The 15,269-nt window shown below is 34.3% G+C and overlaps 3 protein-coding genes across 4 annotated transcripts in view; 2 read left to right on the forward strand and 1 right to left on the reverse strand.

The window, feature by feature from the left end:
• Positions 1 to 3,278: 3,278 nt before the first annotated feature.
• On the forward strand, positions 3,279 to 5,011 carry LOC108222114 (1-aminocyclopropane-1-carboxylate oxidase). Its single transcript, XM_017396017.2, has 3 exons — positions 3,279 to 4,009; positions 4,263 to 4,635; positions 4,732 to 5,011. The coding sequence occupies exons 1-3, from the start codon at positions 3,474 to 3,476 to the stop codon at positions 4,942 to 4,944; spliced, it is 1,122 nt and encodes a 373-aa protein (XP_017251506.1). The 5' UTR covers positions 3,279 to 3,473; the 3' UTR covers positions 4,945 to 5,011.
• A 184-nt stretch (positions 5,012 to 5,195) lies between these two features.
• On the reverse strand, positions 5,196 to 13,468 carry LOC108220598 (casein kinase 1-like protein HD16). 2 transcript variants are annotated; one of them, XM_017394404.2, is made up of 17 exons: positions 13,335 to 13,468; positions 12,598 to 13,047; positions 9,657 to 9,779; positions 9,497 to 9,570; positions 9,340 to 9,409; positions 8,635 to 8,690; positions 8,441 to 8,512; positions 7,783 to 7,877; positions 7,614 to 7,680; positions 7,378 to 7,507; positions 6,948 to 7,166; positions 6,700 to 6,842; positions 6,388 to 6,562; positions 6,191 to 6,281; positions 5,957 to 6,114; positions 5,680 to 5,868; positions 5,196 to 5,577 (listed from the first exon to the last, which is right to left on the reverse strand). In XM_017394404.2, exons 2-17 carry the CDS (start codon positions 12,961 to 12,963, stop codon positions 5,518 to 5,520), a joined length of 2,088 nt encoding a protein of 695 aa, XP_017249893.1. In that variant the 5' UTR covers positions 12,964 to 13,047; positions 13,335 to 13,468; the 3' UTR covers positions 5,196 to 5,517. The 2 variants fall into 2 exon arrangements, with proteins under 2 accessions (XP_017249893.1, XP_017249894.1); XM_017394405.2 differs by having other exon boundaries at positions 12,598 to 13,005; positions 13,335 to 13,430.
• LOC108220056 (nuclear pore complex protein NUP35) overlaps positions 6,067 to 15,269 on the forward strand; it is a 38,253-nt gene continuing 29,050 nt past the window's right edge. Inside the window, exon 1 of the mRNA XM_017393699.2 lies at positions 6,067 to 6,071. The gene's annotated coding sequence lies outside the window, so the exon portion shown is untranslated. The remainder of the gene's footprint in view (positions 6,072 to 15,269) is intronic.

Below are 15,269 nucleotides of genomic sequence, written 5' to 3' on the forward strand. Positions count from 1 at the left end.
ATGATATTTTTAAAATTAAGACATGATCAGATATTTAAAAATATAACTTTCATTTTATTTATTTTTTGCTGAGACTTCTCTTTTCATTATTATGCGGATTTAGGATAGAGGATTTGAACCACACATCCAACCGGAAACTAAAAAATTTGTTCCCAAATCCCCCGGGATTAGTTACACTGATACTCATAAATAATGAGACTGTGTCTGCCACGTTATTTGGGAAAATATTTTGGAAATAAATTTTGGGATACCTAGCATTACCCAAATTTATATAATATTTTATTTTTATAATTGTAGGATTTCTCCAACACATATATATTTTTATAATTGAACCAATTACCTCAACATAATCATCCACAATTAAGAGCAGTACAAAAATGGAGCACAACAAGTATGAATATATTTAAACAATTTTTGTTTCATTTTTTATTGGTAAAAAGTATATTAAAAATTCTCCCAGCTTTGATTCTTCTACGAATATTCTACTAAGCAAACAAATTTCAGTGTTCTAATTATAAACAGTTAGTCAGTTGCTCATGTTAGCAGCCGGGGATAATTAAGCAAATTGTATTATAATAATTTGATATTTTAAGGTTATCTTAATTAATAACCAGCCGCTCATCAATTAAAAACGTTCTCCCATGGATTATACAAGTATGTTATGCATGTACTCTTCCGGTCCCCCTCATTTATTTACGTTATTTTTCTGCACATTTTTCCACACTCATTTAAAGTATAGTTTCCTAATATATTTTTTAATTTTTTTTCCTGAATAAAAATTTGATATTTAAACTTTTATTAAAAAAAAAAATTTTAGAAAAAATGTATACAACTATACTTAGGAATCTCAAAACAGTGAACGTAAATAAACACGGGGACGGGGAGTATAAATTATGGAGGAATATATATACTCTGATTTATTTATAGTTCGTACTTGCCGGCAGTCACGATCAGCTCCATCAAATTTGTCACCAAAGTGTTGAAAAAGTAGATGTCCATACTCTGTTAATTTTCTCCGAATCAGAGAAATATTAGTTTGACTCCCCCATGCCTATCATGTTTGTCTTTGCGAGTTGAGCTTTATTCGAGTTGAATTAATTATGAAATCTTTAAAATAAACTATGCAGAGCTTTTGAGTCTTACAAAAGAAAGTTGTTTAAAATCACGAATATATGATCGATTTTGAATTAAACTCTAGCCGAATCCAGTTATTTGCTAATAATCAGCATATCTTTTACCTAACTTATAAAATAAAATTCATGATTCAAATAGCGTCTCACAACCTTATATTCATGCATCTAAGATATATTCGATTAAAGTGATTATAGATATCAAATGATGCATTTATTTGATATCTAAAATTAGAGTTGGATTCGAGCTAAGTAAAAAATTTGAATTCGAGACGAAATCGTGTAAATTTTGACTTATTTATTTGTTAAAGATATATTAGTATTTAAAATTTACAATAAAAATAAATGAATCAAATCGAATCTTAAATTGAAATCGATTTTTATTTATGAACGACTCCTTTATGACAGCTGTCAACCCTACTTATAACTTATAAGTGATTCATAACTTGGTTTCCCAAGTCCATTGACTGTTAATTTAGACACTGGTGACAATAATAATTTGCAGGCACATACATAAAAAATAGTAGGCGCATCGAAATAATATCATTAAATATAAAACGAATATAATGGTATGTTTCGGAGACTTGGACTCTTGCCGGAACCACCAGAAAGGCAGAGACGCACATATTTTCTCCTCTTTGGACCCGCTCAAAATTGTGTTTTGACTACTTTTAACCAAGATGATTAAAAAATGTGCGAGAAATGGAAAAACATGAACAAACGGAGAAATTCAGGTGATCTGCTATCGTCATTATTGATATCATATCTTATTTATGCATACAATGATATTTCTAACAAATATTTTTTAATTTTTTTGAATGAAAACAAAAAATTTCAGCATGCATACATCCACGTACGCTATATGATATATAAAAAATACTTAAAAATCAATATACATCGTACCTACACGCACGTTTTATGACAAATATAAAATACTGAGCCCGAGACTTGCGAAACCATGAAATTTGCTTGGAAATCTCCCACGAAATCCGTAATCAAAAAACGAATTAATTTAAACCAAGCAATTAACCCAAAATCAAATTAAAATTAATTTCTGTCAATTTAATTGAGCACAAGCCCAGTGGAAAAATAAATTCAGCAAAACTAGTCTGTAATTCTTCGGGCTCAGATTTTGCACGCAGAAAAGCCCGAGACTTGCGAAGCCACAAAATTTGCCTCGAAATCCCACAATTTGCACCCCTTGCGCGCACGTAAGTGGTGGAGCATAACATACTAACACAAGTTAAACACCACATGAGTGTTCTACTATATAAAGCCAAGGCCCATATTCTTTTCTGCGTGAGATACTAGTTTTCTTTTTCAATTTTCTACTATTAAGGAAGCAATTTTGGATCATCACAACTTATCCATTCCTTAGTCATTTTGAGTGAATAAACATGCATTGAAAAGCTCTCTCGGAGAAGAACATAATCCAAGCATAACCCGCCACGAACACGTAGCCGAACTTCACTCAAATTGATGCTCAAAATGACAATATTCCAACATGTAACAGCTGACCAAGTGACCGTAGACACAAAGAACAGGGCAACATTTCACAAATCAGTTATTCATGGGCTTCTCTGGATAAGGCTTATTCCATGTGATTCCTTTTTTGTCCATGGACAATTGTCAATTGGACATAAGTTTCTAGTACAGCTGAACCGGATCGAAAATTTTCAAGACTGGACTATAAGTTTCAGGTCCCGAATGGCATGACATTGCTTCGTGACATTTTCGGATATTTTTTTAATTAATACACTGATGCTTATCCAGGGAGTATATTATTATTAGTATTTAGGAAAGTTATAGGTGGTGTTTGGTCGGCCCAGCTTACGGACTGAATCAGTTTATTCTTGCCGTTTATGTAAAAAATTTGTAAATCAATTTTCGACTTATAAGTCAGAATCTGAGAAGTTGAAATCTCTTATTAAAGCTAAGTTTCGAAATTTTACAATCGGCCATGCATCATGAGATAGATTACTTTGGGAGCAATCAATGGAAGCACAGAAGAAAAAACATTCCAGTCCAGTCCATGATTACCAAAACGCTGGAAAGCAGACTAAGAATAAAGCAAACACATGTAAAGTGAAAGTGATACTCAATCCCATGGCAACAACTCCAGACATCTTCATCATTCATGTCAATTTGTTCACTGTTGTTTCTTTCTTTTCTCTTCCTTTTTTTTCCTTCCAGTAAAAAAGGTGATCAGAATTTAAAACAGGACCATTGCTTTCGCGGAGATTTGTTTATAAACACATGAGCATTCGGGATCAGGAAAATTAAATTATTACAGATTGTAGAAATTATTAGGATCGAAAATTGGAGAGTTTAGGAGTTGATTAAATGGCGATTTCACTAGAGAGTTTACGAGATTTTAAGGCGATTGAGTTTCGTGCACCACCTCCATCGCCTGTCGGTCCAGGACACAGATCATCTGTCGCGAATGATGACGTGCTGTCAGAATTTCTTGAGCATTCGTTACGTGTGCCTGACTTGGTGCTTCCTGATCGAGTGTTCCCGCGCCAAAAACCAGCTCAAAAGCCTCCAAAACTTGATTTTAAGTCACTGGAGTTCATGGATCATGATTCGTTCATTTCGGTTGTGGAGTCAATAGGCCAAATAGGCTGTTTTGAGCTTGTTAACCATGGTGTACCAAAGGAACTTATTGAATCGGTTACAAATGCAGGTGCTGGAATATTTGAAATATCGGATGAAAAGAAGGCAGAGTTGTTGAGGTCATCCGAGAGGCCTTATGGATTCGTAGAGTCTCATGGCGATCAAGAGGAAAAAGAAAGGAGTGAAGAGTTTGTTTGGTGCTTAGACAAAGCGATGAAGCTGGAAATGGAGGGATTCATGCCTCATCAACATTCGAATTTCAGGTATTGTTATTTTAGTTTATAACAATTCCCCTCAGTCGACAATCCATTTTTGGGTCGAGAGTGGATTGTAGACGACCATCCTGCTCTGATACCGTGTTAAGTGATCAGTTCTCCTAAAACCTTAATTTCATGTCTTAGGAGAAGAGTTTTATCAGGACCGTATTATATTTTACAATAACAGCAATATTAATCTTATTACTCTTTCGATGATACAAAAGGCTCACGGACGGATTTTACTTTTCTGAAATTTCAGCAAAGAAATGGAAATGTTATTCTCTGAAATTAAAAAGGCAGGCGAAAAATTTGTGAAAATTCTGGAGCAAATTTATAATAGGAACTGGAAATACGAGGAACGGGGAAGAAGAAAGGAGCAAGAACAGATTGGTTCGATTTGTTATCTGTACAAGCACTGCCACAATTTACCGGAGAATCAGAACGAAGGCGGCAGCAGTTCTCTGAAATATGAGGTGATCAGAATGTTGATAAGGGGATCGGAATATCCTCATGCATTATGTTTCCACATCTGCCATGGATCTTCTGAGTTTCATCTCTACTCGAAGAAAGGCTGGCTGACTTTTAGCCCTGACAAGGATGCTCTGGTAGTCACCGTCGGTGATCAACTACAGGTACGCGGATACTTTCAGAACAAAACAGTATGTCCTACTCGGAAGTAAGGTATCTGCACTCGTAAGAACTAACAATTTTGTTCTCAAAATGATCAGGCATGGAGTGGTGGAAATTACAAGCATGTGATCGGAAGACCGATCTTCAGCAGTGAAGTAGAGAGAAACTCCGACGTTTCGATGGCTTTTCTCTATTCACCTCCAACTGAAAGCTTCCCTGCTGAGGAAGATGAGCAGGGGAAAGCAATCTCTCTGAAGCAACAAGCATTATTTGCTTTATTGCTCATGGTTTTTTACCATTTCTTTTTCTGAGTACGTAAAATGTTTTGCTTCTACTACGATCATCAACAAGAGATAATATATCGATTTTTCAAGACTAGCTAATTCAGATTTACTACACTGATCGACGAGAATGTACAGAATCTTGCTACCTGCAAGCATCTGTAATCCGTGTCTCTGGATGTCGCCAAAACCTCCTGAGGCTTAACAACAAATCAGGCCGACGTTGACAAAAAAACGTCATAACTTCACCTCAAGTGAAGTACTAGATCATGAACTAAATCTAATCCATAAAATTGATCCTCAAAATGTATTATCTTTAAAAGCGAAACTTTTATACAGAGTACGAAAAGAGAACAGTAAAATACTTTAAATACTTTACATCCAAGTATAAAGGAAGATAAGTATCCTCCACGACAATCTATAAGAAATTCCAGATGCCATGGCCGACAAGCTGGACCTCTATAACACAACACTTCACTCTATACACCAGTTGCTGTATGTTAGCTACGAGAGAACTCCCCCGCTTGAGATACAAACAAACTGGCTCTATCTTACAATTATGTAGTTGTCAGTAGAACTTCTAAGCCTTGTAAATTGTTGGAGCTAGGAAACTGTACGGCCATAACAAACAGATGATATATAGAGATTCTTTGCCCACTTATCCTGCAAGAACCAAACCAATGTTAGGCTATATCACCCCATAGTAAGGTAAACAAGCTCAGTCATATAATTATATAATACACGAAGATACATGGATTCCCCAACCTTCACATGTGTGCTAGGAAAAGCAGATGTGCGAAGAGTTTCTTGTGTTTCATCTGCTGCTTTTCTTCGAGGGATGCTTAATACTAAAGCAGTTTGATCCCAAGTTGATGCAGCAGCAGTGATACGATATCCAGCATCCCACCGCTTGTGAACACCTTCGCTGGGATAAAGAAAATCTACTTCAACTACCTGAAATTAAAACCATGTCAGCTTGCACACAATTAATCAAATTGGTAATGAACAATATAGTTAGTTATTTCCTGAAAATAAAACGAACCTGATCCAAGAATCCTGCACCGCGAGACATAATAATCCCCCATTTGTTCCCAGCGGTAGCCATGTAAGTAACGTAAAATCCCTCTCTCCATTTTTTACTTATCCATTTGAAAGGAAATGAGTCGCTAACTTTGTAGGACTGCTGTGAATATTGTGTACCTAAATTATATTAATTTAAATAGTTAGATCACTACAAGCAACTCATAACAATCTGATATCTGGATCTAAGACTGACCTTTTGACATGACCACTAACGAACTCCCATTATTTGCCCCAGCCACTGCGGTAATATAGTAACTCTTTTCCCAATTTTCTTGGATCCATTCCTTCAAAAAATCAAACGAAATAGTTAGCAATTTATATGTTCTCAGTATTATTCCAGGTGAAAAACAACTCAATTGATGCAGATGAACAATGCTGTAACCGAAGTACCTTGTGAATAAAGAACGGTGACAACTCATAAATCTGATCACTGAACCCGGTGCCTGCATCCATGATGAGGGCCCATAGATTCTGACAAGATGCTACACTGCTGATAAAAAGGCCATCTTCATTTCCTTTCCCAATGTGTTGTGCGAGCCTCATATCTGCTACATTATAGTGATACCTACAGCAAAATAGTTCAAAATCATTATTTCAGCCTTGCACAAGCTTCACTTCTCTTGTTAGAAACATGTTTTTATTGGAAACCATTTTTCTACTTAGATACAAGTCAACTCATAAGCATTCAGAAGACTTGGATACCGTTGCTTCATTGGCTGACGAGCATTGTACACACTTATCCATTGGGTTGCAGGCATCCCCGTTCGAATCTTTTTCTTAGGTTGTTGATCTTCCTCGTTGTCCGATGTCAGTCGACTTCTCTTATGACCAACCTGATGTATCAGCTTTATAAACAAAAACATAATCAGGACAATAATCAAAAGCAAACATCAAGGGCAATGACAGTCTAGAAAATGAACCCGGTAAAAGATTAAAAAAATGAAGAGTACCTTCTGAGCTCCATCAGTGTTTAGGGGCCTGAAGTCTGGATTTGGAGCAATAATCCCATCAAAGAGAGATATATATTTTGCATAATCAGGTTCCTCGTCAAATTTGAGGTTTACCACATATTCTACAAATAATTTAAAAGGATCTGGAATCAAGTTACAGAGAACTTCGGGTGATGTTCCCATCTTCTTTTTGCACACAAGAAACCCTTTGTTCTCGCCCTACAAGAATATCTACACGTCAGGGACTTGTATATACAGCATACAACATATGTGCAAATTGGTATTGATAAAATTATCTATAATATAAAAAGGTTTTCCATCCTGGAAAACAAATAATATACCCACACAACTAAAGTGTTCTCAGCATAAGAAAAAAACCAAAAGCAAAGTCATGAATGGATTACTATCTATAACTAGAATGAGAGATAACCTGATATCCTTGCCAAGGAAGGCGACCACGGAGCAGAAAGATAAGTGTGTAAGCAAGAGATTCTAGATCATCTCTTCTACCAGCAGTTCTGCCTAAATGTGCATGCACACTAGCATATCGAACTGTTCCCCTGAAAAACCAGAATGATAATTAACTACACAGGTACCAGTTATTTGATATTAGATAACTGTGAAAACACAAGTCAATACTAGTTGCCGAATTTCACTGTATTGTACCTGAAAACGTCTGGCCTTTGGTCATACTCAACATGTTTATTAGTTGAGCTATTACGCCATCTAGTAGCTAATACCACGGAGAGATCATGAAAAACAGAAAAGGAAAACTGTGATGTTTGAATACATACACAGAAACAACAAGCTAGTAATTTCAGATAAGAGCAATTACCTAAACCAAGATCCACCAAAAAAAGTTTCTTCTCTTCCGGAGTACCAGGAGGGCCAAGTAAAAAATTCTCCGGTTTGACATCACCATGCACATACCTATAAATACTCTTGGCAATTTAGTTCATTTCAGACATCACAATTTCAAAACACGAAATCATATAAGTGTGTATAAAAACTGAGCAATATTCACATAATTCTATGCATCTAAAATTTATGCTATCAAATCTGTATATTGTATTCTCTAGCTACATAAACATCAAATATGAAGATTAAATGCACAGAATCTAGGATTTAGCACACCATGGATTTTTCTTTCCATTTAAAACAACATTAATGCATAACATACGATAAAAACTTTAGGTATAACCACCACAGTCCACAACTGCAAAACATGGACTGCATAACATACGATAAAAACTTTAGGTAAAAGAGAATCTACCGGACACTGTAAATGACTTTTCTATCTAAACACTCATAAAATTCACATTTTTAACAATTGTTTTGCAAATCCAAACGAAAGGATGAAAGGAATACTTATAAACTAGTGAGTATACTAAGTAAAATAAAATTTGGTATTGTATACGATGCAATTTTGAATCATAACTGAATATCAAGTATATACATAATATGTCAAACACATAGCAAAAGATAAATCTCACCCTTTCGAGTGCATCTTCTCCAAAATTGATATTGCTTCAACGGCAATGCAAGCTATCATTTCAGTGGACATCCTGTGATTTTGATCAGACTTATTATTTAGAGGAAACACTTCATACAGTCAGGTAAGAAAGTAGCAAATAGTTATCAAACCAAACAACTAAGTGTATCAACTAAAAGCTCCATTATAACGTACACGGGTGAGTGACTATTCCAGGCATCCCACAAGCTTGGCCCAAGCTTATCCATGACCTGCATGCGACATGGTCCAATGTAATAAGAATATTAACTTGAAGACTGAAAACATAAAGGCTAACAGCTACCCATATCTCCACTTCACCAAGTGCTTAGACGGTTCATGTCTCAATCAAACATTGAGGTATCTATGAGTTACCTCAGCAAAATCATATAAAAGTAAGAACAAATATATATGGGAGATTACTACAGTATTTTACTGTACAAGCCGTTGAATAATATAAGTTCGGAACATAGACCAATAAGTTAACACTCCCATGAACTTTAGAAGACAAAAGTGCTGAGAGAGATAATTCTAAATACTAGTAAACTAAGGAAATAGCACTAATATTCGTTTATATTACAATTATTATATAATATCTAACAATATATGATATACAATCACTTAAAACACACACATGTGCGTGCACGTGCGTGTCAACAGGAACTATAGATTTCTTTGACAAGTTATTGTAACTTATCATCGCATAGGTAATCTTCAAAGTTGATCCGAAAGGAGCTTTTGGGATTGTAATTATCATGATAAGTGATAAAAATAGTTTATTTACACAAGTCAATACAATTTATACACACTTGAGATGCAATAAAGGAGAGCCTACACTAAAAAAAGACTTTCAACAGCATAAAAAAAACAATTAGGCCATACCATGATATAATAGTCATTTTGCATGCCTTTGTAGTGCACCCTTGGAACTCCATGACTGCCACTAAGGGTGCTGTCAAAGTGACAAGGGATAAGAGAGTTATATTTTGTCCATACACAATAATCTAGTAACAAAATAAAAGGAGTGACATGATCATACTTGTATACATGCCACTCAGAAGGCGGTCCATTATGGCATCCTTTACTTGTCCGATGCTCAAATTTTATGGCTACCTGATTTATCAGAAGTAATAAAATAACAGTTAATTTAATGCTCAAATTAACTCAATGACCAAACACTAGGACGGAATGCTACATACATCGGTCGGGGCTTTGTCATTGTTAAATAGTGATACTATTCGCTGACCCAAATAAACTTGTCCAAAGCCTCCCTTACCAAGCTTTTTTTGTACTCTGTAGCTAGAGTAACCACCAACATGAACCTGTAGTAAATATAATTGAAATAATTAGGTTCCGTGTCCAGTGGCGGATCTGACTATAAAGTTAAGAGGGGTCAATTTTTTTGTAAAAATAATTAAGAGGGGTCACACAAAAATTAAGAGGGTCAATTTCAATTTTACAACCTAAAAATATGTATAATATTTTTAAAAAAAAATTTAAGGGGGGTCAATTGCCCCCTCTTGCCCCTACTAAGATCCGCCTCTGTCCGTGTCAGCACCGATCGTAAGATAGTACTTAGCAAATTTTTAGAAATGTGCAGGTGAAATATTTATCATCAAAAGAACACTATAAATACTTTATTTGTGTGTTGTCGATAGTTTGATAGTCAGCAACCACAAAATATTTACTGCCTTCCCCCAGTTGAACAATTAAACAAGCTTTGTAGCCCAGACAAATCACCTTACAGTTGTCCGCTTAGAACCCCACATTTTAATTTCCAAAATTTATTAGGATATACAAAGAGTATTCCTAATGATAATATAAAAAATAGACTCCATATAATGAGTGCTAGAATGGAAAGAGATGTTTGGCTAGGAAAGGATTTACCGCAGACAGAGATATACCATATATAGAATTGAAAGAGATATTAGGCTAGGAAAGGAAATACCGCAGACAGAGATATACCATATATTTCTTGTATGATGAAAGTAGTCAAACACACGGAAACATTTAAGAAGGAATGACATGATGGGAATAATAATATTTTCTATTAACTCATTCTATGCATGTAATTCACCACAAAAAAAAAAAAAAAACCATATAAAATTTAAGTCACAAAATTTCTATCACCGAATGTGTAGCTGAAAATTTACATTTAGTTTTAGGCAGGATTTAAAGCAGAATAAATAATTGAAATGCATCAGACTACTTTTTATAAGGAACAGTTGAACAACTGAAATGATGAAACAGAAAACGGCATTACCATTCCAGGAAACAACATATAACAAGTGATGTTAAGCATAAACAAGAATATCTTCTGTAACAAAAAAGGATATAAAGTGCGGCCTTAAATAACCATTAAGCTTATTTCAAGTACAAGTGTGTAACTGCGGAGATTCCAAAACCAGGCCTCCAGGTCAAAAGCTGCTTCTAACCAACTAAACTAGCACAGGAACGTCCCCGATGAACTTAAATCTACTTGTTAGCTTTTTCATATAACCCATACATGTGTGGCATCCCATTACAATTCACATTCTAACATAATATATATTATTCACTGAGGATAAAATTATTAATATATTAGTACAGGAAGGCTGAAAAAAATACACATTACATATAACTGCTTCATGTCTAACCCTACAGGGATATGCAGAATAAGACATATCTAGTAATAAAAAAGTTCAGATAATTTTAACACATTAGGAGTTTTTCGCGGTAAATAGTAACTCGTAAATTTGCTTAATATAAATACTCATTATATATATATAATAATGGTACGCAGTATGCCCCTAAATGGTAGTAATTGCCAGCACAAGATCTCTTCCTTCAGTAACCAAGAAGCATTAAACTTAGTGTGATAGCCATAGCCATGTTCATCTCATAACATTTCTGTGAATATGATTTGGTTCTTAAGCTAAGATAGCCCTGTTTTATGCCTTAGACATGCAAGTTGGTCAGAACAATAAAATGTTGCTGTCAAGTCCCAAGGGTCAAGTGCATCATGAATTTCTTAGCTAAGGCACTAGCTATTATTGGATTTCTTTGCAGCCTATTAAACCACCAATATATTCTTACCATTTTACGGCAATAGAACAATCATAAACATACCGGGAGTTGCATTTACTATATCATGTCACATATTTTCATATAACAATATGCCAAATAAATCATGTTGGTAACTGCAACCTATCTTTTAGCTTGTGAACCTCAGTCACTAGGAATTGAATTAATACAAGAATTTACTAAAAATAAGTGCATATAATTTGAAAAGTAGATTGATCAAGCTGTACAGAAAGACCCCTATTATATTTATACAACAGCATGGCCACACACACTTGTAAAAATCACACAAAAGATGCATAAGACTTCACAATAACAATGTAATAAAGCAGTATCCAGTTGAATATAATTAAAGTACACTGCTATGTTAAAAAAGATACAATATCAAGACCACACAAACTTATATGGGCAAGAAAGCATCGAAAATTCAATCAACGAAAAAATAATTCTTCTGGAAACTGCATCAAAGTTCAAGAGAATGGCACAGATTTCTCCACATTGACAAATATCAAACAACAAATTAATCAACATGAGGTGATAAATCAAAAACCCAAGCCAGCACACAAAATATCCGTTGATTTAAATTTATGTGCAGTGCCTTGTATCGTCCAATAAGTATATACAAATATACATAATCACAAAGGAAAAAGAACATTATTAAATCTCAAGCTTCATTTGTTACATTGAAATATATTACAATAAACTGTTTTCCTGATTTCTCAGCTTTATAGAGCTCCAGAAAAATATTTCCCAGAGATGAAATAAACGCGGGAAAATTAGAAAAATAAAGATTTCCTGTGTTTTTTAGGTCTCAAAAAATAAAATATTTTTCCGAATAATATTATTTCCCAGAGGAGGAAAATTCCTTCTAATAATGCTGCTATGAATTTCTCAAAAATGAATTCCCTCTTTCCAGAGAAGAAAACATTTTCCAAATTGAACATGTTTTTCACTTTTTTCCAACATTCATTTTGCGGAAATATATTTACCCTAATTAAGTTACATCCGGACGAAATCTTAGTAAAAATATTTATAGCAAATCATACACAAACAATTAAAATGTATATAATCAAATATTACCGTATCAGGTACAGGAGCATTAACTCCGTCATCATCGCCAGCATTATCCTTAGCACCACTTTTCCCGCCATTCAAAACATCCATCGCCTTCCCCGCTACTTCCTGTTTCTCCCGTCCTACCGGTTCCCGAGCTTCCACCACTGGTTCCACGGGCTGCACAGGCTGCGGTGCCACAGCCACGTTCTCATTAACAACCGGCTCCGCTGCTGCAGCCGCCGCTGCAGCCGCTCTCCTCCTCCTTGTCCGAGTCGCAATCCCCTCCCCCTCTCCAACTCTATTCAAATCAATATCAGTTTGTACCTGCTGCTCTTTCTTTGTGTGCTTCGGTGGCCTTCCCCTCCTCACTCCGGTACGTAACTCCGGCATACTTCACTTAGCATTCGTCGTTAAAACCCTAACAAAATTCACCTGCACACAATCCACTCCCTCTAAACTCAATCAATCACACACCTACACATTAAATCATCGCAATTCAACTAAATTAACAATCAAACAAACAATCAAAAACATAAATACAAAAAAAAAAACATTCGATCAAATTTTACAGTGATTATACACACATATACATAACAGAATTCGATTAAATCAACAAACAATCAATCAATCACAAATTCACAACACGTTAAAATCACAACTTTTTACAACGGTAAAAAAAATGATCATGAAATTTAAAAAAGCACAATTAACGTATAAGAACTATAGGAATTACGAGTAATTAGGGTTTGAAATGAGCTTACGAGCGAGAAATTAGGGATCTTTAAGCAAATTGAGAGCAAAGCGTCGAGTGCAATCGATGAGTGTGTTGTGTGTATATATTGTTTTTTGGGGTATATATTAGGGAATTTGTTTATTAAGATTTTAAAAAATCTAGCCGTCGATGAGAATTGATCAACGGTTGGGATTTGGTGAAATTAGGATTGTGAGAAATGTGTATTAATTCGGACAAATGGCGAAAGGAGGAAATTACGAAAAAGGGCATGAAAAATTGTGGGCGGAGAGATATGACGTTACGAAGAGATTGTGATACTTGCGAGGGAGATGAAATGCGAGCCGTTGATTTGGTTGATCTTACGGTTGAGATTAGTCGAGGGCAGATAGAATTTGATGTTTTTAAGATAAAAGTAGAGAGAGCTGACTCTTGTTGTTGAGTTGAGATGTTGACGGCTTGACTATTTGCTGACTTTGCTTATTTTAATATACTCCCTCTGTCCCCTCAATTTTTTACCTTTTTTCACATTGCTCGTACGTATTTTAAGGCGCATATAAAACATAATTTATTTTTAAAAATTTTTCTTTTTATATAAAAGTTTAAACATCAAACTTTTAATAGAATAAAAAGTTTAAAAAATTTATCGAACTACATTTTACGAGAATATTAGAATACGTTTCGAGCCCCTGTCCTCAATGTAAACAAATGAAGGGGACGGATTGAGTAGTCGGTTATAATAAATCATCATATATTTAAGTAAACAAACTGAATTGTAAAATGGATTATGTAGATAGAAATTATCAGAATTATTAAATTAAGAAAGGTTTAATATGTCTTATCTTTTTGTTAGTTTGTGATATAATTTTGGTCAATTTACATGATTCCTAATTAAATATTAAACTATGAGGATCGAATTTTAATTACATTGTCTTTGTGTCCTTAAATTTTTTTACCAAAAATGTAGGATGTATCAAGGCTGAACAAGAACCCGCCAAAAACCCACACAAAATGAACCGAACTGAAATCATAAATTAAAAGCCGGATTGATTTTAATGATTGTGATTCGGATTCTAGGTTAAAACCGAACCGGTTATAGTGAGATAGCCGTTAAAAATTAAAAGCAATCTTATAAAAATTTAAACTACTCTGTTACAATTTTAGATCATCCAGATATTTAAAAATATTCAATTAAGATTTTATCACGCATTTAAAATCTGCTGATATTTTTATTCAAAAAGATAATAAAATCAGATGATATTTATCTCGTCCGAGAGGATCATCACTCATACTAGGACCATTTCATTTTCTTTACATGCACGTGATATATCTAGTAGTGGAGGATTTTATTCAAATAAATATAGATGTATCATTGCTTTATTTACTTTAACAACTTAGGTCATGGTCCGTTACTCGATATTTTCGATTATTTCATTTTCAAAATGTACAATAAATAAAATAGGATTATCTACTTCTCGAGATATATTTATTCTTTATAGAAATTAGATTCCCTTCAAAATGAAGGAAGTATGAACAAGAATCGAGAAGAGACTCATATGATTCTCTCCGAAAATGTGGAAGAAGCATTTCAATTTTCACTGCCCAATAATTAATTCAAAATAAGATGATATATAAATATCAATAGATATTTGTGAATATCGTGAAAGTTCATTATGAATTTAATAGTATATTTTATACTTCATAAAATTTCTCAATAATTTATTTTGATTTTTTTAACCAATCATACGATTTTACCTCAACTCTATAAAATAAAAATTAAAAAAATTTATTAAAATTCATAATGTATTATTAATAATAAACTTCTATTAAATTTGTAATAAAACACACCAGTGATTTATATCTGCCATGTGAATAAACTTAAAACAGTGCAAAAACTTTCTGAAAACGATTATGGTCACTCAAAATCCCGCGAAAGTGCTTAACTTTCTTTGGCGTGTATGCAAGG

This window comes from Daucus carota, chromosome 5, assembly GCF_001625215.2.
Source record: "Daucus carota subsp. sativus chromosome 5, DH1 v3.0, whole genome shotgun sequence".
NCBI lineage: Eukaryota > Viridiplantae > Streptophyta > Magnoliopsida > Apiales > Apiaceae > Daucus > Daucus carota.